The following is a 22,748-nucleotide window of genomic DNA, read 5'->3' as shown; positions in this document are numbered from 1 at the left end:
ATGGAGAGGAGAGTCAGAAGCAGAGCCCGCAGAACCAGGAGACCGCTTGGATGTGGGAGACAGAGGAGATGGAGGCAAGCCAAATGATTCTGAGGGTTCCGGCTTGGGAGACTGCACAGATGATCATCTGGTGTTATTCCAACATAGATTAGGAGGACAGGAATAAGCACTGGCTTGGGTAGTGGAGGAGATGCAGGGAGAACAGGCAACAGTACAGAAAACAAGGATGGTGTTGTATATCTTGAGTGTGACATCCTCAACAAAAACCTGAGCATTCTTTCCACATCAAGGAAAATTACCTGGGGAATGAAATATATTCTTCTTGGAACCTAGCTTTTTCCCCTTGGTAAAACTTAATGTGTTTCAGGAATCAGATTATAAAAATAGAAACGTTGGATGAAGAATGATTAAAATGGACCTTCCCACTGTCCATCTCACCTCTTGTTGGTACCAGCCACCATAACTGTTTGCTCATGGCTCCTGGTAAAACGTAATAGAAACAGCTGTCAGAGAGGGGTACTGCCTCACTTGATTCATCAGTCTTAGCCACTATCAAAGGCATATACTTTTATATACTTTGAATTCCTAGTTAAGTAGGCTCATCTAATTTCGTTTTTGGCCCTTGGTCTCATTGTAAATAAATGGATGGCACAGTGATAATGCTAGCTAGAAAATCCTCTACAAAGCTCCCTCTCCTAGCCCCAAAGAAATGTTCTTTCTCTTTTTGTCTACAGAGTCTCCTGCTGGAAATTTATTAAGCAGAAAACAGCCAAGGTGAGGAAGGTACCAGCTAATTGAATGGGACTCGTACTTCAGCTTGTAAAAGGGAGTGACTCACTAAAATCCAGGAACAAGCCTCAGGCATGAGCCAAAAAGCTCTCTGGGCTGGCTTTCAGCTTAGGGTAAAGCCACTTAAAACAAATCTTTCCAGAAACCTACAGTTCTGAAAAGTACTACCTTCCACCTTCTTGAGGAAAACCCAAACTAAGTCTGCAAACCACTCTAGGCTCTCACAGGGTCCCATCATCAGCCCTACATGCTCTTCCTTCACTAGTTCACTTTGTCAGCCTCACTTGTGAATGCTTTTTATTAATATCTGTGGAACTTATTTCAAATTTCTCTTACCATTTTAAAATTTCTCAGTCACCCTGACTCCAGATTCTAGTCATGAAAATAGAGAATTTTCATTGGCATAAAACCTGCCCCTTAAGTGGCTTTGCTGATCGACCCACTTTGATATTGAGGAAAGAGAACAGGGTTGGAAGCAGAGGCTTGGTCCAAAGCTTAATCAACTATTTACAGCAGGGATCCCTGGGTGGCGCAGCGGTTTGGCGCCTGCCTTTGGCCCAGGGCGCGATCCTGGAGACCCAGGATCGAATCCCACATCGGGCTCCCGGTGCATGGAGCCTGCTTCTCCCTCTGCCTGTCTCTGCGACTCTCTCTCTCTCTCTGTGACTATCATAAATAAATAAAATTTAAAAAAAAAAAAAAAAAAAAAAACTATTTACAGCAAGTCATTTAGTCAACCTTCAGCCTCGACTTTCACATTTATATAATAGAATTAATAGATGCCTAGTATATTTATGTATGCTAGCCACTAAAATAATTATCTGAATAATGCTTATTCGTGTGCATGACTTCCAACTAAGAATAAGCTATTTGAAGACAAGGACTGTATTTCAACCTTTGTACCTCACAGTACCTGGCAATAATAAATACCCAAGGAGCATTTAATGGTGGCATTTAGTGAATACAAAAAAAGCACCAGACGTAAGAGAGACTAAGTAAGTATACTATAGGTAATATCATGAAGATGTCACTACTTATACAGCAGAATTTCTAGCTCCAGGCTTCCAATGATTTCAGCTCTAGTGGTAGGTCCCTTAGACATCACCAACAAAGGTTCTCAGGAACAGGTTAATCTGGTTGTTTGTAAATCATGAACTGTCTGATATTACTAAGCCCTTGCACAGGTCAAGAAAAGTAATAAGGAAGCTATTGTACCAATTCTTATCCTAACCAGTCAAAAGCTATGGCCCAGGTCCACCATTTTCTAAAGCTGCAATACTATTTTAGACAATGATTTGAAATGGCTTGTGAAAAGTAGGAACATCCATCAAGTATGTTTCTCCCATCCCTCTCAAGGAGCCCTAATAATGCTGATGAAATACCCATCCATAGGTCTTGGGGAGATTAACAATCCACGTATAAATAAAAGTAAATAATTCAACCCCAGATACGTACAACTAATGGTCAAATTAGATAATCAGATGACCTTCCACTCTAGTTCAACAAATCTCTTTCGAGTACCCATTCTGTGCCAGGCTCTGCACTGAACTCTTGTTTTTCAAAAGGAAGAGACACAGGAGGTCTCCATGAAAAATTTGCTGTGTAGGCAGGATCATGCAGCAGTGCAAGACTTTTTTCCTAAACCAACATGGGTATTAACTGGAAGTGCCCTTGAGGGACTACATGATGATTCCTATAAGCTTCACATGCAAAAATCTCCTTCAAAACGGATGTCTAGAAACAGTTTATAACTCTCCCAAGAAAATACTCTTCTAACCTTATCAACTTACCTTTTGGACCAAACCGTGTACCACTCACACAAATCACTGCCCCTTGGTTCAGATCTGGCTCCACTGAACTTAGCTACTTCCCCCAAATACTCTCAGAGGCTGACAATTTGCCAAGAGTGGAGATTTTGAGAAGAATGTGCTACTGGCCTTACATGCCATTCCAAGAGTGGAGTTCCAAAGTTGTTTGAATCCCAGCAACTTTAAACTTAAATTTAAAACTTAAATTGTATTGAGTTGAAAAGCCCCCCCCCCCCCCGCCCCGCTCTGGGGCACCATTCCCCCCCACCCCCATGAGCTAAAGACAATGGAGGTGCCACCACGCAGCTCTCTCCTTCGGTACATCCGAACTGCGGATGCAAGGCTTTGAGGCTATTTTTAATTCCTAGCTAAATTAATTTGGCGCAAAAGTAGCAGGAGTCCCTTCCTTTGGAGGAAATACTTCTGTTACTGTGAATCTGGTACATAAAATAATCCACCCACTGAAGAGCAGAATTAGCACAGGAGTTTTTTTGTTGGGTTTGTTTCCCTGAAATAACTCCGTTTTAAGGTTTCCTGTGGCATCACAGCACGTGAGGAATGGTACCTGTGGGCGACCAAAAGGGGTGGTTTCAGGACCCCACAAAAGGCTTCCTTCGTGGTCTACATGGTATCTATTGGACCGGGCCACACAGAAGACAGGCATGTCTCTCCCTTGCAGGGGCTCCTTTTACAGGTCCTCTTGCTTACATGTGTCACCTGAGTTTATGTGCCACTGGATAGCAGCATTTGGCAAGAGACAGAACTCCCTTAAGCTAGCAAGAGAAACAGGAGAATACCAGTCCTACTGGTTTGTAAGAAATATTTTGAAAAGAAATCAATCTTAAAAATCTTAAGACAGCTCTAGGAGGCCTTCCTTCCATTTTCCATAAGGTGGTCACTCTCTCCCTGCACCTTACACTCAACAGGATTTTATTTCTTCCTCACTTACAGCAGCTAGCCTATGCAATCTCATTATTTGAGAGTATCATTATTTGCATGCTTGGCTCATCTTTTTGGTTGTGTGTGTGTGTGGGGGGGATGTACCAGGAGGGCAAGAACGCTCTTTACCTTCATATCTTCATAGCATGAAGCCCTCGGTAAGTACTCAAGGAAGGAATGCCATTTAGGGAAGCAAACAACTTTAAATACCATCAAGTTCAATCTCCATATCAATAAATAAGAAAACCGAGGTCTAGAAGGATTTTCAGGGACTTGGCAGGGCAGAAATCCCAATTCCCACTGCAGAACTCTTTTGACCTCACTTGGCTGAATTTTAAATGCAACTTTTTAAGCACCTGCACCTTTCACAAATCTCCCTTTGTCAGTTCAGGAATAGATAAGTGTTTCAGGTAGAACTGGGTTTGCTCACAAAATTGTCTTATTTCCATATTAAAGCGTGCTTTGAGAAAATAGAAGATTCGCTAATTAAATTTCTACGTTTATTTTAAATGTTTTGAGTTTTGTTACAAATGAAGCTCTGAAATGTTGAATTTTAAACAACTCAGCAGCCTTTTTTCATTTGCTCGGTTTCTAAGACACGGGAAAGAACTCGAGAACGAGAGGATTCTCAAGTCTGCTGTAATGAAGAGAAAATAATCTTGCAACCTGGACATACAGCCTTCCCCAGGTCCCAGCCCCACAACCAGGTATCACTTTTGGCTTATACAGCCACTGATGTGACTGTTTCCAGGTTCACTCTAAGCATTTATAGTCAGTGCTCTTGAGCTTCCTCCAATGACTCGGTTTTACGGTCTTTGCAGACCTGACGATGTACTCAGATCAGAAGCAAGCTTCCCTGGCCTTTTAACAAGTTAATTTCTTCATTTATGCCCTTCTGAACATTCTGGCAGGCACTCGCTAACTCGTAATGCTGTCTGCATGGATGCTGGTTGTCTCCCAGGTGAGATACACTAATGACCCAGGAAGTTATTTTTACATTTCCTGAATACTGTTTAATTGCATGGCTCAGAGAGCAGAAGTACCAGGTACTAATACAGGTCCAGTTCCTCCCCAGACAGGCAAGGGCACTGGTGAAAAGGTGCGAGGCAAATCAACACAAACAAAAGGAACACAAAAGTACGGGAAGGGAATTGCCTAGGGTGGGGGCAGGGGGGCAGGTGTTAAGCCTTTGAACAGGTCAGCGCCTTCCCTTCTTCCTCAAATGCTCACAGATGCAGTGCACGGAGCAAATATTCCAAAGCTCATGTTGAAAGAGTTGTCTAACATTCGTGTGGTTGTATGCAAATCCCGTAAAGACTGTACGTACTGAAAAGGTGTGGGTGTTTGTTTAGGGCTTTCAGGGCAGCACTGAGATTGGGAGGAACGTCTTAAAGGGTTGCTTTTCAGTTCTCTCCCCTTTAAGGCACATAAAGTAGGGGGGTGGGGAATGAATACACACATGCATACATCCTGGAAGACCTGAAGATGCCCGCTTCCCTCCTGCAGGGAGGGCTTCACGAACAGATGTAATTTGAGCAGAGACCGTTCTAACAGGCAGGAGTTCTGGACTGAAGGACAACGCAGCTGAAATTTTAAAAGGTGAAGGGCAGGAGTCTGAGGCAGTCAGCCCCTCTGGGACCGGCCCCCAGGTCCCCTCACCCCATCACGGCCAGAGCAAGGAAGAAGAAAAACATCAGCTCACGGCATCAGTGGCAGCTGAAGAAACAGAGCACAGTCAGTTCTTCCCAAGAGCAGACTCGCACCCCCCACCCCACCCCAAAAGGCAAGGCTTGTCCGTGTCCCAGTTCATGCCTTAGTGGGGACAGGGCTGGGGCAGCAGAAGGGACGTTAGCCATTTCTAAACATGGGCCGATTTTGTTTTCTTTGTTGTCTTACAAAATCTTAGATGCGGGGCAGGGGTGCTGGGCAGAGCACCAGGCTGCCTTCTGAGGCCGCACCCCTGGCAGCACAAATCCTGTACCAGCTCAAAGTGCCTTTCCAACACAAAGTCTTACGTTTTCCTCCTCTGTCCTTGGCGTGCATGAGGTTGCACTTGAAGTCTCGGAGATGCTTGGCTTTTATCTCCAGACATATTGGGAGGGAGTGTCTGGCAACAGAACTCTCTGCATCCAGAGGGGGTAGGGAAGGAGGGCTGAGAATGGCCTGACCCATTCTGGGGCAGGGGTGGGGGTGCAGTAGGGGGAGATGGGGTCCTTCCACCCTTCAGTTGAACCCAGACACCCCTTCACCTCCTCAGTTTCCCTACACTTCTGCATCCTTGCAGCTAGCCTGCTCCTTGAGTCTTGAAGATGATCTCTGTTCCAAAGAGTTTTTAACTCTTTCCATATGGCTCCTTGTAATTGGGGCAGTGCTATTTCACACTTTTCACAGCACTTGTCCTTTCATCCTAAAGATTCAGGACGAGGTCCAGTGTCTGTGCACTTCACACGGTCTGTCCCTCTTCTCTGTCCCCATGTGTGAATGCCCTGGGGTCTGCGGAGCTGGCATCATTAAGCAGCAGGTGAACTGTGTGCATCTTAAGCGTTCACCACACATGAAACAAATCTCAATCTAAAAACTTTTAGATTTTCAGGGGAAAAAAATACAACTTAAGAGGAAAAAAACTACGTATTTTGTGTTTCCTGATCCTTCCATTCCATTAACTGGCCTTTCCCATGCCTGTTAGCATTTTTCTAAATGCTTAAACAGAACTTTGAAGGATTACATCATGGTAATAGTAGCAACTTCTCCACTGACAGGACAATCAGGCCACCACAGAAGACCCTCCTTCTTTCCTTTCCCAGCCTCCAATCATCCACAAACCTCTTGGACACTCAAGAGACATGTTGCAGTGTCGCCCAATCATTTACATCTTTTATATGCTTTGTTCTCCTCATCTAAAAAATAAGGTTAACCTAGATAAGTCTTCACCACTCCTTTCAGCTCTATAATTCTAGGACTTTAAAATGTATTCAAGAAAGATAAAATAAAATCCTACCATCTCATCTCAGCTCTGTGTCCTGACACCTTCATGGTTTTCCAACTACCTCTCTGGTGCAGTTTAAGTCTGGGCACCTTGCAGACTTGTACAATAAATAAAATTGCCCTGCACACAGACACACACTTCTCATGCCCCGGCTACACAAAGCCCTAATCATAGGCCTCTTAAGGCCAACAACCAAATGGCAAATTTTCTTCTTGGAAGAGAACGCACAGACTGTTCAAGTACTTTTTTTCCTCTCATATTAAAAAAAAAAAATCCTCTCTTATCTTCACTTTCACAGATATTAAGATGTGAGACAGACCATCTATAGCAGGTCAACACAACAGGGAGTGGGGGAAAACCTCAGAATGAACACATCAGCTCACAGGTGTGCATCCCATTGTATCTTACCAACAGACCATCACTAAGGCTTCCTGCCTGGCTTGGGGTTCTAGGAGTAGGGTGGCTACATAGCGATCATCAAAACAGGGTAAGAATTTAACAGGCATGAACTAATCTGTAGCAGGCATAAACCAAAACTTCCCCATGTAAACATGACAGTCCTGCACAAACTGGGATGTATATTAACTCTTTATGTGTAGTATCAAAAGCTTATAGAATTCATGACATAAGCAGAGAGCTAGCCTACAGCCCTTCTAGGAAATTGCTAGAACATCACCACCTGGTCGTCTTCCTCCTACTTCTCTTCCTGCTTCTCCTTGGTCTTGCCTTCCCTCTTTTATCCAATCCACTAATGCTCTCTCCTGGACCCTAATCTCTTTTTCTCATTCTATGTACCCCGTTCTCTAGGCAAGATGATCCACACCCAAAGCTTAAAACTAACGAAAACCAGAGGAGGGGAGTCTTTATCTTTAGAATACCCTCTACTTTCAACCTCCATACCTGCATTCATAGACAACAGTCTTCTCAATGCCCGACTTAAACTACACATGTCCAAAGTGAAACCCTTAATCTGCCTTATCATCCTATACTCCCCAATACATTCTCCCTCCATGGTCTTGATGGCCTCCATCCATTCACAGGTTTAGGCCTGAAGCCCGAGAGTTTTTCCTCAACATCTCCATCTCCCTGATCCCCCACCAATGGCCGAGGGCTCCTGATTCAGCTCCTCAATGCATCTTGAATGAGTTCACGCTGCCCATCCACACTTCTCCTACCTCCCCCCAAGCTTCTGCCACCTTGCCCTCCATGCTGATTCTTCATCCTTTGGTATTTCCCCATTTTCACCCACCCCCTAACCTGGTCCATTTCCCATAAGGAAACCAGAGAAATCCTGTTACCGTACCAAAAGGATCAACACATTGTTCCTAATTTAAAGCTTCTTTCTGGATCCTTACTGCTCCTAAGATTGTGTTCAAAATCCTTAACTACACATCTGATTACCAGCTTGCTCTTCTTCTCTCACACACTAAACTTCCCACATCAGGGCTTTCTCACTTGCTTTTCCCTTGGCCTGGAATGGTTTTTCATGGGGCTCCATATGCCCTAGCACATACATACACATGCAAATTTCCCTTGTGCTTGCCTATCTTGTTCCGGAAGCTTGGTTTAAATGCCATTTCTTTGGGAAAGCCTCTGATCACCTAGAGGAGGTCTCTTACGTAAACACATTCAGAGAACGTTTACCCTATTTTAATTAGTGATATCTACCATGCCTATCTTTCCCCATACTTTGTACTTAATAACAAGTATTTGGGGCACCTGGATGGCTCAGTTAAGCATCCAACTAGTAATTTTGGCTCAGGTCATGATCTCAGCATCATAAGACTGAGTTCCACACTGGGCTCCATACTCAGTGGGGAGTGTGCTTGAGATTCTCTCCTCCTCTCTCTGCCTCTACCCCCATTTCCCTGTGTGAGCTCGTGCTCTTTCATACAAATCTTTAAAAAAAAAAAATACATATAGTACTTAAGCAAAAGAATGAAGAAGTGGAAGGAGGGAAAGAAGTCAGGCAATAACTACACCCCTATGGCCTGCCAATCCCCTATCACACCCCATTCCTGCTGGAGCTAAAATGGGAGAACAGAAGGATGGATTCAGAATAATGACCAAGGTGGCCAAAGAAACACCATGTGATGCTTGAGGCCAACTTTCAGGAAAGCTGGTACTCTTTATCTACACCTATTTTTACCTCTAGGATGCCAAAAATGTGGAAACAATATTCCTGAAAGAAGGGGAATGTACAAGCGTCAGGTGGAGCACACTACTTTTTTGTATATAGGTGGGTCGTTCATGGACGTGGACCTTCTGGTCTGTGAAGACAGAAAACAGGATTATCTCTGAAGCTCCCACATTTTGAGCCTTTGCAGGCCATTGGTGGCTCTGAGCCCAAGGCTTCTGCTCTACGGCTTCCTCCAGCTTCTTAACCAAAACACAGCATGTTCCCAGGTGCTCAGGGTGCAACAGTAAGTTCCTTTGTTACATGTGCTATAAAACAACATAAATATGAACCCCTAAGAGCTCACCATGAGTATGCCCTCTTCAGAAAAGGGAAGAATTCAGCCCTGCCTGCTCTGAGAAAGCCACTTTGAAATCTGTGTTTCCTGATGGGAACAAGAGTCAAAGGTAGGAATCACACTTGGAGCACATAATTTAAGTATTTGTGACTGAAGTGATCCAGCAAAAGCAATTCAGAATAGAAGTGTCTCCTCCTCAGGCCTCCCCTGCAAATTTCTTTTTTCCTGTTAAAGTATTTTCCATATAACAGCCCAATTTTCCACTCAATATATTTTAGATATTGGGATTTCCCAGGCCTCCTGACTCCCACTCTCCTTTGCTGATCCCATTTTTCAGTAAACAAGAGATGCAAGAGACGCTCACTAGAGACAGACGGAATTAGGGCACAAATAAAATTACGTGTTCACACATGGGCAGCTTCAGAGATCAGTTGTTCAGTGGAACAGATGCTAAATTATTTAAATCAACAGCAGCATTTATAATACATAATGAAAAGGATCTCATAAAGCAAAGTAGAAAGAGGCATGTTACGTTGGCCAAAAGCAAGGACAGTCCTATTAGTCAACCAACTGTTAGGGTGAACGGTAAAGGGTGATTTACTTTTGTTGTGAAATTTGTCAACATTTTCAGAAAAGAACCACACTGTGTTTGTGAAAGCTCTCACTATAAAGTTGGTGGATTTAGTCCATGTGGTTGCCCAGAGTGGAAGAGTACAAGCTAACAAATTCTCCTCTGACCCTGAAGTCTTCTTGCCATGGCTCAAAAGGACTATAGATCTGTTCATTAGTACAAGTCAAAGTTGTACAGGACTCATTGACAAGTCTTCCCAGTAAGGGTATGTGCCAAAACAACAGTTTTACAGGCATTAAAAAAAGGTGAAGTCACAAATCTCCATTAAATCAAATAACAGCTTCCAGACTACTTACATCAGTGTCGGGTCCCTTATCCGCACCCGGGCAAGAAAAAGTGACAAATTCATGGCACCTCTTGTGAACCACAAAACAGCAAACTGGTGGAGAGAAAAAGAAAACTGAAATTAGTAATTTAACACACAAGCTTTGTTGTCCAAAACAAGACTGTGTCCTATGAGAAGTCAGTTTAATTTCACTATAGACAGAATATCAAACAGCAATCAGAAGGCATTTTATTCAAGACTCAGCTTGGTATTATTTGGACGTACAGATAATAGAACCATAAAATGCCATGTCTGACAGGGCCCAAGGAGACCTAAACACTAGTTTATTCTTTAAAGTTGAGGGAGAGAGAAATAGGGCCAGAGTTCATAAGATAGTTTCCCAAGATATAAAGCATCAATCTAAATTTAAAGAGCAAGTATGAAGCTTCATGCTGAGAATGTAAGCAGAGGGCTTTGAGTGGCCATGAAGACATTCAAGAGGTTTCTCATAAGCACTGGCAGCGACTGAAAGATTTGACCGGGGTAACATGCACAAAAACAGTGCTTTAGAAGGCCAAATGGTAGCAACAGGAAGACTTTAATGGACCAGATTTGGACCATGAGGTCCAATTAGAAGCCTCTTGTCTAGTCTGCGAATGAAAGTAATTGCCCATCATTATTTGGTCTGCTAAGAAACGGAAATAATAAATGCCAGAGAAATTTCAGAATGGACTAGACTTGCCAACAGACCGGATACTTCTGAGCATCCTATTATGTATCATTTTGATGAGTCCCTTTCATATACAATATCTGAGTCCTCACAATGCTATGTAACACGCATCAATATCTATAGTTTACCAAACAGAAAATATCATTTTCCCCCTTCCTTCCACTGTGTCCTAAGCCACTGACAGGAGCAGAAAAGATATGAAGCAATGCCAAGATTTTATACATGGGTGACAAGAAAAGGAGTATGTGAAAGGAATTACACTTAAAATAAATATATCACATGTAAATATGTGTGTGTGTACACATATATGTGTGTTTTAGATCTATAAAATAACCAGAGGGTGAAGATGTGGGTATGCCCTGTCAGGGTAATGGATAAAGGATGGTTGTTTTAAAAGTTTCCTTTTAAGATGGTCATAATACGATGTCACTAGAAAAATACTTCTTTAAAAAAAAATGTGTGTCTGGTATGAGCAAGCAGAGTCAGATATTGGAGAGAACCATCCATAGGAAGGGACAACTGAAGAGGTTTTGAAGAGCATCCTTCTGGAAGCAGAGATGCCCAAGTAAAGGGTTCTCCTTGGCTGCCTGCCCCAGCCATTGTACCTGACCACCAGGAGGGCAGGAGAGGACAGTGAAGCCATAGAGAGCTAGCTCCCAACTGCCTCAGCAGTGCCAAGACACTGCAAAGGGCAGCACTTAGCTCCTCCAAGCCCTCAGAGCAGCTTTTTCACGATGTTTCTGCTAAAAGCATCTCCACTGCAACCCTCTCCAGGATGGATAATAAAGCAGAGCTGTGATGGCACAAATTAATCTCATCTGCTCACTCTCCCCAGGCACAAAGTCATTGCTCACTCACTAGAATTAGAAAGATAAATTACGAAAGGAAAAGGGTCACAGGAGCATTATTTCCTCATCATAGTTTATTATGGATATGGTGTTTTGAAGGGAAAATGAGCATTCAGATTCCCTCTTTAATCGTTCAACATACTGGGGTTTTGTTGCCTTTTTTTTTTTATTCCTTTTAAACCACCTCTGCATTCAGGTGAACACTTAAGAAAACCTGTATTTATCAAATCCATTTGGATGGTTTTTTCTATCCATCCTTTCTATTCCCATTTACCTGTAAAGGCACTTATAAATCTCTACCCACAAGTATTTCTAACATATGCCTCAAAAAAATCTCATATCCAGTTTTATCCCAAGAAGCTCCAGGCCCTCTCTATACAGTATATAATTTGCAGAAGCAGTTAAAAAAAAAAAAAAAAAAGTCCCACCTACCCCCAAAATTACTTCCTCCTGGCCTACCTTAGCTACCTCCCGCTCCCTCCTGCCTTACATGAAAGTCACATCTAGAAATGATTAGATTCACCCAACAGGAGGTGGAAAAAAGAGTCCTGTTAGAGCTGCTCATCCATGTGAGCTATATGGAGGATAAAGACCCTGTAAAGCCCGTTCAAAGATTCAAGATTCAGAATGGATGAACTTCAGAGAAAGAACATGCCCATGTCTAGGTGACTATGGGAAGGCAAGAGAAAGCCCAGTTATCCTCCCCTCCTCCTATCCCATCTCTGTCCCCACCCCATGGGCAGGGAAGAGGAGCCCTGCATTGGCAGGCTCTGGCTGCATACAGCATTTGTTAGGGAGAGGCCATCCCAGAAAGCTGTGCAACGACCAGAGATTCCAAAACGACGGATGGTGGGCCTTGACCTTTGGTTTCAAGTTCCGAACGAAATCGGGTAATGCATATTTTGTAAGACAATATATTGCCAACATTTGAGAAAGTCTTGCTAGGGTAGCTGAAGAACGAGGAACAGATTGGCTCTATAATAATAGAAGAGAATGTGTTGGGTTTACCTGGAGATGGACAGCACAGTTTCCCCAGGCTAAAAATTAGGAACGGTTTTTATTTTTATTCGGAATTCTAAAAGTCTTCATCTCATCATGCTATATAGAGCCAGGGGAGCTGGGTAAAGAGTTGAGGGTAAGGCAGTTGTGTCACACAGTATGCGTTTCAAACATACTTGTCTGACCTTGGCAGGCAGGAAGTGGAGCCACACACATCAGGGCAGACTCTTTCTGTTCCATGACCTATCCTGGAGCTGGACCATTGGTGCTTAAACAAGCCTTTGCTTAAGCAAGCACAGGCTGGCCAATAAAACTGAGATGAAGCCCCATTCCCCAAGACTTTGGGGCATGTCTGCTTATATAACCAAATGATAGGTTTTAAAATATGAAGCTGTCCTGCAGCTTAAAGTCACAAAGTAAATCTTCATTCAATTATTTTCTAAGCACAAAATCGCTTTCCTCTTATCCTCTGTGTGATATGCTTATGCTACCCAACAGTGATGGATGACACATGAAATGCAGAATCACACGAAGCAAATGACGTGGGAGGACAAAAATAAATAAATAAAGACCACAGGTTTGGCCAAATAGTGATTCTTAACATTATCTGGCTTTAAAATTGAGGGTGCTTCATCAACTGATCCATATCACATGCTAATCTTACTTACGGAAGTAAAGCTAAATGGAAATTAAGGAAGAGTGTTCACCATCTGTCAGAAGTAGATTTCCAAGACAGAATAACAGTTACCCCTGTTGGCTCAAGAATGCACAATGACTTCCAAAATATAGAGGTGGGTGCTGATGCTGCCATGTTGATGTTAACAGTGGTTTTCACTTGTGCTCATTAAAGTGAACAAAACCCAACCAAGAACAATCTGAAAGCCAAACACTCAGTGAGAGAGAAACATTCCCTTCTGACACTGTACCCCCATGAATTTGATCAGAATTGATTTAACTCTAATGGTCTTGGCTCATTAGACACCCCTGGAGGAACTGTAGAGAGCTTGGTTTCTGCGCCAAATGTCATCACGCAGATGGATGACTTGGGGCTCTTGATACCAGAGAATGTTCTCCAGAGTGATCTCTGGCAAGTGGCAAACCCAGAGATATTTATCATTATTTCATTTAAACAAAGAGCTTTACTAAAAAAACAAAAAACCTTGTGGTGAATTGATGCTACATATATAGGAATCAGCTACAGCTACCTGCTGGTCAATGCAAACTGCTCCTTACAAATGCTCCCAACATGGATCACACATAAATCAAGTAGGCGCAGCAAGAGCTCTGACAGGAGGGAAAATTCTAATTGAAGGTGATTAGTCACCACCTCATGCCCACTAGGAAGGCTATTAAAACAAAACATGTGATGGGGAAGATGAGGAGAAATCGGAACCGCTTGTCCATCTCTAGGGACAATGTAAGACAGTACAAAAGGCAAACACAGAACTACCCTATGTTCCAACGATTCCACTTCTGGGTCTCGGATATTTGCACATCCATGTTCACAGCAGCAGCATCAACAAAGTTGGACACAACTTAAATGTCCATCAACAGATGAATAAACAGAATGCAATATATCCATACAGATTGTTCAGCCTTAAAAGGTAAAGATTCTGACACATGCTACAACATGGATGAACTCTGAGAACATTATGCTAAGAGAAAGAAGCCAACACAAAAGGAGAGATTACTGTATGATTCCACTTATACAAGGTGCCCAGAGTAGTCAAACCCAGAAACAGAAGGTAGAACAGGGCTGGGGAAGAAGAGTGGGGAGTTAGCGCTAAAAGGGTAGAGTCCTATTTGGAACAACCGAGTTCTGGAGATCGATGGTGGTGATGGTTTCACAAGGCACTGTCAACGCACATGCCACTCAATTATATACTTGAGATGATCAAAACGGTAAGTTTTAGGGTATGTATATTTTACCACAATTTATTCATCAACCTGAAATGATATTTATGAAATTAGAAATGAGAGAGGCTTGCAGTCCTGCATATGTGAATTTTCTGTAGTTATTTTTGTTCACAGCTTAGTTATGAAACCAAGAAAGAGTTATTTGCTTCAATCGCATAAAATTTTTTAATAAAGTCAGTGACCGAATAGAGTGGGGACATGGGGGAAATTCAGAGCAGAGTACTCCCATGACTGCTGGAGACCAGAGACGTGTCCCACCAACCCTCCCATCTCACTCACCAGTGGTGATTGTCAGTAATGCTGATGGAGACCAGGACTGTCAGACTGAAGGCTCAGGCTTTTTTTTTTTTTTAACCAAATCCTTGTGACACTCATGCTCAATCTATGTGTAAAATGGGACTACCCCTATGTACACATGACATGGATTGCTATGTGCATTGAAGAGAAAAAAATCTATATCACTTTCTGTTTCTCTTCAAGAAATCATTTCTTTTCCTTTTCACCCTCTGTGAATCACCCACCTGATTTCAAAATTCAGGTCAGAGTCTCATAAAATGGAACATATGCATAAAAACTCCCTGCTACCCAAAATGAATGGGAGAGGGTACGCATTATGTAACAAATCTCCAAATCAAGAAATAAAAACCTACTACAGGTAATCGTCCAATTTTGTTTAGAACAGAAGACTGGTAGCTAGCTGAGTTTCCTCAAGTTCCTTTTTTTAAATACATGAATGGTTGCCATCATGTGAGGTGGTTTTAATTAAATTTTGCTTAGCTGGAAGGGATTAATGAAAGGTAGCGTCACATCAGAATACAATGAAATGAAAATCTCTAAGGCAAGTGAACCACTTTCAGCTTTGTAGGGAAAGTGATGAAAATTTGAGCTTATGTTATATTTGCATGCTCAAAGAAAATTATTGGTTTCAAATTTGTAACAATGAAAACAGTCTTCTTGTGGGATACATGTTCAAGTTGTATGAAAACAAATCAAGTAAATGTGCTTTATCACATATTACCAGAAGGGATGACATTCTTTAGGCAGCACAGATTCTGCCTTTAAGAATTAGTGCACATGCTCCTGATAAACTCTCAAAACCTCCAGCATTCCCCTTTCTGGTCAGGCACCTCATCCCTCTCCATCCCTCCCCCAGGAGAATCATCTTTAACCTGTTCTTCTCTAAGGTCACCAAGTCCTATTGATGGCACTGTGTGTGTGTGTGTGTGTGTGTGCGCGCGCGCGCACATTCCTTCCTGGTTGGAGTTGCGATACATTTTTAGAGAAAGCAGAAAGACTGAATACGAAAGGCGTCTCCTGGTTACTGGTCAGATCAACTGGGCAAACAGGGTTGCCATCTTGCAGCTCAGAGTAGAACATTAAGGGGACACAGCATGTAACACTAAGGAGAAAAAGAAACCAGATCTTGGTGTTGGCACAGCACTCCCCTCTAGACTTTTCAGATACGTGAGCCATCAAGGACCCTTTCAAATACTCCCTATATACCTATATCTCCAATGTATACCGTGTAATTTAGTATACCTGCATATGTAAGATCATAGCACACATGCTTTTATGGTGTGTGCCCATGTACATGGGATTTTCTGTACTTGCAGCCAAAAGAGATGTAAAATGACAAAGGGTGAATTGGCAGGTTGTGGGAAATGAAGGAGGCCAAGAGGTAAGAATGAACTGGAACCCCAAAATTCACAGCCTGGGCAAAGTGAGCACCCTATGCTGCTGGGTCACTCAAATAGAGGTGTCAGGCAAGCAAGCAGAACTTCAGGATTAGAGGTCCAAAGGCAGCTGGGGGCATGCAGACCAAATTCTGAGGTATCTGCATAGCTGAGATCTGAAGAGAAAATGGTGGATGAACTCTAGGTTGTAGGGAAGAGTCTTGGGAACACCCACATCGGCGGCTGATGGTGAAATGGAAGTGGCAGCTGGGAAGTGAGAGGACAGAGTCCTGACTTAGGGGACTGGAGGAAGTTGAGGGAAAATGAATTTCAAGAACAGTTGGGCCATCACTGGTATAAACGATTCTTCTAGAGCCAAGGAGTAAAGATTAGATTTGAGAATGACATTTGGCCCCTTATGGCCCAAAAGCCACACACTTAGGAGACTGATAATGACAGCACCACAATGACATAGGTCAACAGGTCCTTGATACAGAGCCTCCCTTTTACTTTTTCTCATATTCTTCAACCTAGAACTGAAACAGGATATACTTTTCTGATACCATCAATATACATCAGTAACACAGTCTTAATTCCTTAAGTCAATCTAGTATAAAGGCCCAAATGTTTTATAGAACAACAACAAAAAAAATCCCTTAAAAATATATGACAAAACTCAGGCTAACGTGTTTTAAGGAAAATCCTAAGGCTTGATTTTTTAAGCCCAGACCTGCCATGTTTTTGTGATTTTGAAATCGAAAGAACCCAACTTCCTTTTTAAGTTCATAAGGGCATAGAAAACCTTCATAACTTGGCAATAGGACTCTCTATCTGAACACTGGCCACCCAACATGCACTTCGGGTTTCCTTTTTGATAAATTACATCCATTCTACCCAAGACTTTATCAAGCCTGTAATACCAGACTTCTCTCAGCAGTATTTTTTCGAAGACTTTTTAAGCAGTTAGGTTCACAGAAAATTGAGGGGGAAAATAAAGAGATTCCCTGTAGACTCCCTGTCCCCACACATATATAGATTCCTCTACTTTCAACATCCCCACGGAGAGGTACATTTGTTACAACTGATGAACCTCACTGACACATCATTATCTCCCCAAATCCACAGTTTATATTAGGGTTCACTCTAATATATTCAGGTCTTTTATTTTTTTCAGTCTTAAAGGACCCAAACTGGGGTCTACGAGACTTGCAAGGAGTTAAGAAGGTGAGCTGGGCTCTAGAAGGAGGCCTTCCTTCCCTCCCTCTTCCAGCCTAAAACCTCATTAATTCCAGGACAGCATGACCTGCTTCCTCTGCTCAGAGGTAACTCGTGTCTAAGACCATCAGTCTGAATTTTAGGGACCCCAAAACTAGTCTCAGCAAAATGCATGCCACTTGTTTAACAGTACCCCCAAACCTTTCCCAGAATGGCAGGCAAAAGAAACTTCAGCTCCAGAATTCTGAGAAAAGAGAAGATGGTAAGAACACAGCCCAGATGAAGAATGGACTCCTACGGCATAGAGGAAGCTTCTAATTTATAAATTAATTTCATCCATCCTGGGGTGGGTGCTCAACTGGGATACATCTGGTTTTTTGTTTTTTTTTTTTTTTTACTAAGGTTGTAAAAAAGCTACATTGTGACACTATTGGAAGAACTATTCTGGAGACTACAAGAGGCAATGAAATGGAGTCTCTCTTCCATCTCTAAATGTGTTTTTCTGAGCATGTCTATGTATCTTTCTGGGCAAGCCTTTTGGGAAATTATCACTCATCCGTTTTTCATTCAGTTATTCAGCAAATATTTATTGGGCACCTACTATACACCTATACTCTGGCAATACATGAAGGCGTAGGGGTAGCCAAGACCATTTCTGCTCACAGGGAAGCTCAGGGTCTAGTTAAAAGAAAGATGTACAAAGGAGTTGGTATCTCATATCCTTTCTTTATTCCTCTACCTATCCATCCCTTTTATCTTCCACTTTTTTTCCCTCCTTTAATTCATTATAATGTAAAAGCCAGGGTATATATTTTGTAATATTTATCACTGAATAGTTTTGCCTTTCTCAATTTTAATATAGCAAAAGTATAACATCTATTATCCTAAATTTAGACAAGTGGAAATACACGAACGATGTCTCCAACTTGTTCCAACAGACTCCAGCAAGAAGAAAAAAGATGAAACAAAACTGGTACAAGTCAACAATTATAGAAGCTGTGAGACAGGTATATATGGTCTATTCTCACTATGTTTGCAGGTGTTTGGATATGTCCATCATAAAAGGCTAGGAGAATAAGATGGGTTTTTACCCCAGTGGTTGAGCTCTTCTCCCCTACCACCCCAGCCATTAATCAAAGGCCACTGAGAAATTATCATGATAATATTGACAAAGAGCTGATTAGAAAAAAACCAGAGCAGAGACTTCAAAAATAAGTTACTTTTACACTTAGTATGTCAAGAATAGTCTCAGTTCTTTCATAAGACAGACTTTAGGATCCTCTAAAAGTTGTCTTTCTAGGTAGTCTCTGAAGCACCCTCGGTGTAATACATTATTTCTACTCTTCCCTCCTATGCAGAATTGCCAAATAAAAATGTCATCTTATCATTTCAGGCATTACTCATCCTGTAATGGGTTGAACTGTTACCCCCTCCCCCCATCCCAGCCCTAAATTCGTATGTTGAAGTTCTAATCTCCAGAATCTCAGAATGTGAAATTATTTAGAAACAGGGTTCTTGCAGATGGAATTCATTAGCATGAAGTCATACTGGCACAGGGCAGGCCCTAATCTAGTAAGACTGGTGTCCTTATAGAAAGGGGAAATTCAGACACACATGAATGCCATGTGAAGATGAAGGCAGAAATTGGGCTGATACTTCCACAAGCCAAGGAATTCCAATGATTGCCAGCAAACCACCAGACATGGGGAGAGTCATTCTCCCTCACTGCCTTCAGAAGAAACCAATAGTGCTGAGAACCTTAATCTCAGATTTCTAACCTCCAAAATGGAGAAATACTTGGGTTAAGCCACCTAGTTTGTGGTTAGAACAGCTTCAGAAAACTAATATGTAGGGGTGCCTAGGTGGTTTAGTAGGTTAAGTATCCGGCTCTTGATTTCAGCTCAGATCATCTCAGGGTTGTGGGATTAAGCCCCAGATCAGGCTCCACTCTCAGCATGGGATCTGCTTGGCCCTCTCCCTTTACCCCTCCCCCTGGTCGTGCTCCTTAGATCTCTAAAATAAAATCCTAAAAAAAATATAGAAGAGAAGGCAGTCTCTCGAAAGGATTCAATGAATGAAAGTTTTAATCAGAGCTATGTGTTGTCAAGAAAACCACAACACCCCACTTCCCAAATAGGAGCCCAAGTTATGAAGAAAAAGTCTGAAGTGTCCAGGAAAAGGATTCATAGTAAATAAACTTCAGACTTCAATTAAGTGATATCAACAAGTAGGAAGGCGTTCAAGTCACTTTTCACTGACAGCTCTCTAGGACAGCATACCTGTGCCCATGAAATTCACCTCTGTCACCAATGGTGACTGAAGGGACCTTCAAATCCAAAGCAGCAATGAGCAGTTCAAGTAAGGAATCAGTGTTCTGTTTCCACTTCCACTGGGAAAAGTAAGGGCCCACAAAGATTATGGGTGATTTTAAAAAAAAAAAAAAAAGTGGTTTTTAAAAACCTAAATTTTTTGGGCGCCTGGGTGGCTCAGTTGGTTTAAGAGCCTACCTTCAACTCAGGTCATGATCCCAGGGTCCTGGGACAGAGCCCCACGTCAGATTCCCTGCTTAGCAGGCAGTCTATTTCTCCTTCTCCCTCTGCTCCTCCCCACTGCTTATGCTCTCTTTTAAATAAATCAAAACATAAAAAAATAAAACCCCAATTGTTGATATAAAATAGAAACCGTAACATTAAAAAAAAAAAAAAAATCCTGCCTTTGGCCCAGGGCGTGATCCTGGGGTTCCAAGATCGAGTTCTGCATCAGGCTCCCTGCATGGAGCCTGCTTCTCCCTCTGCCTGTGTCTCTGCCTCTCTCTGTCTCATGAATAAATAAGATCTTTTTTAAAAAAATTCATTTGCTCATGATTATAAATGACTTTAATGAAGTCAGAACTCTTAAAGGTCCAACACAGAAGTATCATCAGAAGCTCAAAATTAAAGTCCTTGACTTTGTGTGTGTGTCCTACTTAATATACTAGCTGATGTTTGCATTCAAGATAACAAGGACAATCAGGAGAACGAGGCTTGTACAATGCTGGATTGTACATAAAAGACTTTCTCCATCTTTAGTGGTGAGATGATAGGTTTCCACACAAGTATGACACCAGCCAGAAAACTAACATTTTAAATCCTCAAGGGACCAAGAAAGAGCCCAAGGAAGTCACCTTTACTCTTAACCTTCACGAGGATATTACTATTGAGACATCACAGAGTCCGAGAAGAACAGAATCAGAAGACTTCCAAAGAAACCACTTAGGTGGATGGGTAAGGTCAGGACTCCTCTGCCTCTACTCTGCTCCTGTTTAATCCTAGGCTACAGTTGTATTTTTTTTTTTTTTTTTTTTTACAGTTTTATTCTTAAGTCAAAGTTTTGGCAGTCACATGAAGAGTCAACATCCTTAGCACATATCTGTTCAGCAAACAAGCCATTTGGTTGAAAAATGAAAGTCAAGGCCAAGAGTCAGGCCTACTTCCCTGATGTTTGTAATTTTACAGCTTATTTTGAAAATGGATCAGGTGTAAAGTTGCATGTTCATCTATTCATTCACTCCTTTCAAAAATCTCTATGAAGCTCCTAAAGGCCAGGAAGGCTGGCAGGCATGTGAGGACTTTAAGGATTTCATAAAGCACGACTCTGAGGGCAGTGGCTGCCCAGGGGGAGATGATGGCAATCCCAAGTGAGTTTTCAAGAGAGGTGGTGTGCTTTAGTGATGAGAAGAGGAATCAACAGGGTCAGCCTACAAGAAAGGCAAGCAGGGATCCCTGGGTGGCGCAGCGGTTTAGCGCCTGCCTTTGGACCAGGGCGCGATCCTGGAGACCCGGGATCGAATCCCACGTCAGGCTCCCGGCATGGAGCCTGCTTCTCCCTCTGCCTATGTCTCTGCCTCTCTCTCTCTCTCTATCATAAATAAAAATAAAAAAATAAAAAAAAAAAGAAAGGCAAGCAGACAGCTGAGCGCCTTGAAACAGGAAAGGTGGGAATATCTCACAAAGGAAATTTGCCATAGCCTCTCTCACAAGTCAGGAAGTAGCTGAGACAAACCTATTAGGGACTCCAGGTTGTGGCTTTGGTGGCTATAAAAATAGTAACTAAACAGAGTGTGGGCAAGAAAGTAGGTGGTAAAGAAACACAGGCAGTGAATGGAAAGCATTCGTTGTATAGTCTGGTCAACCAGTATTTATTGAGCAGTAGCTACATCCCAGACCCGGCTATCTATGAAGATCAGTAAGGCTCAGGTACTTTGAACAGGTCCAAGGCTAATCTAGTAAACAGTCACAAACCAGTAATTTCAAGATCACAAAGGACAGTAAAGTCTTCCCCGTACACACTGGGAGCACCGAGGGAAGGTCTCTTCTCTCAGCCTCAAGTTTACAGAAGACTGGTGGCAGAAATGATGCTGTTGCTGAGGCTGAAAAAAGGACAAAAGGTTGAGGGACTTTTTTTTTTTTTTTTTTACCACGACGGGCAGTCATCTGACAGCATCTGCAGCAACATCTATGTAAAAATATGAAAATAGGCACGGACCGCCTCATGCAAACTACAGAGGCAGGTAGGAGGTCAGAGAAATTAAGCACTGGTGGAAAGGAATGTGATTCATATCAATCGAGAAAATATTACTCTTGGTCATGATTCACAGAAGGAAATTATGAAGTTGTTCCAAATATTGGAACACTCATTTCAACACTCATTTCAGAATCCGGTGTTTGCTCCTCCCCGCCCCCCTCCGCCTTTCCCTTTTGGTCATATAATTATAAAGCTCCTGTGGATAAGTTAGGGAAAAGTGCTTCATATTTTGGCTTAGATTTCAGTCAATATTGGAACAGAGGTGGGAACCATCTCAGAATTGAAAAGACATTTAAGTTTATTTAGAAATGCAGGGATTAATCAAAGCAAACGTGATATGGTGTCACTTCTGAAATTTGAGGGCCATAACACAGGGGTCATTTTTAATTCTTAGAGATGAATACCTGCAGAAAGTTTCCATAAATAAAATGCCTTTATTTTCTGGAAGGATTATGTTGAGTTTATGTGACAAAAATCTGTTCATATTATTATGTAAATTTTTACTCATGTAGCATTTCTCTCTGCTTATCTTGGAGGACAATTCAGAAGAAGCCATAATACACTAATTACCTCCCTTTTATCAAATATGTTGGGAACTAATAAAGCATCAGGGATGTGGAACACAACATAATTACAAAGCAATGAGGCTACAACTTTCCAAAAAGGAAATTCGAAAGTGTCTAGGGGATTCCAGTGCCCACAGTAACAGTGGTGAGTGTGTGGGGAAAGATTAAGACAAAGGCAAAGTTTTAGTACAAGGACATTAGGCATAGAAAGAGTAGAAAAAAAAAAAAAAAGAATATGTTACATTGATGAATCTTATGCCAGAAAATATAGCAAAGAAAATTAACAAATGACTTGCTATCCAAAATTTTAAGATCAAAGGGCTTTATTTTTTTTTAAAAGATTTT

At 42.0% G+C, this 22,748-nt stretch overlaps 1 protein-coding gene across 2 annotated transcripts in view; it reads right to left on the bottom strand.

The window, feature by feature from the left end:
* PRKCA (protein kinase C alpha) overlaps nt 1-22,748 on the bottom strand; it is a 395,705-nt gene that overhangs the window by 231,462 nt on the left and 141,495 nt on the right. For both annotated transcript variants that reach the window (XM_038546804.1, XM_038546805.1), the window contains exon 3: nt 9,924-10,006. In XM_038546804.1, coding sequence (XP_038402732.1) covers nt 9,924-10,006 — 83 coding nt within the window. The remainder of the gene's footprint in view (nt 1-9,923; nt 10,007-22,748) is intronic.

This window comes from Canis lupus, chromosome 9, assembly GCF_011100685.1.
Source record: "Canis lupus familiaris isolate Mischka breed German Shepherd chromosome 9, alternate assembly UU_Cfam_GSD_1.0, whole genome shotgun sequence".
Lineage (NCBI taxonomy): Eukaryota > Metazoa > Chordata > Mammalia > Carnivora > Canidae > Canis > Canis lupus.
This window is presented reverse-complemented; position numbering and strand designations above follow the sequence as displayed.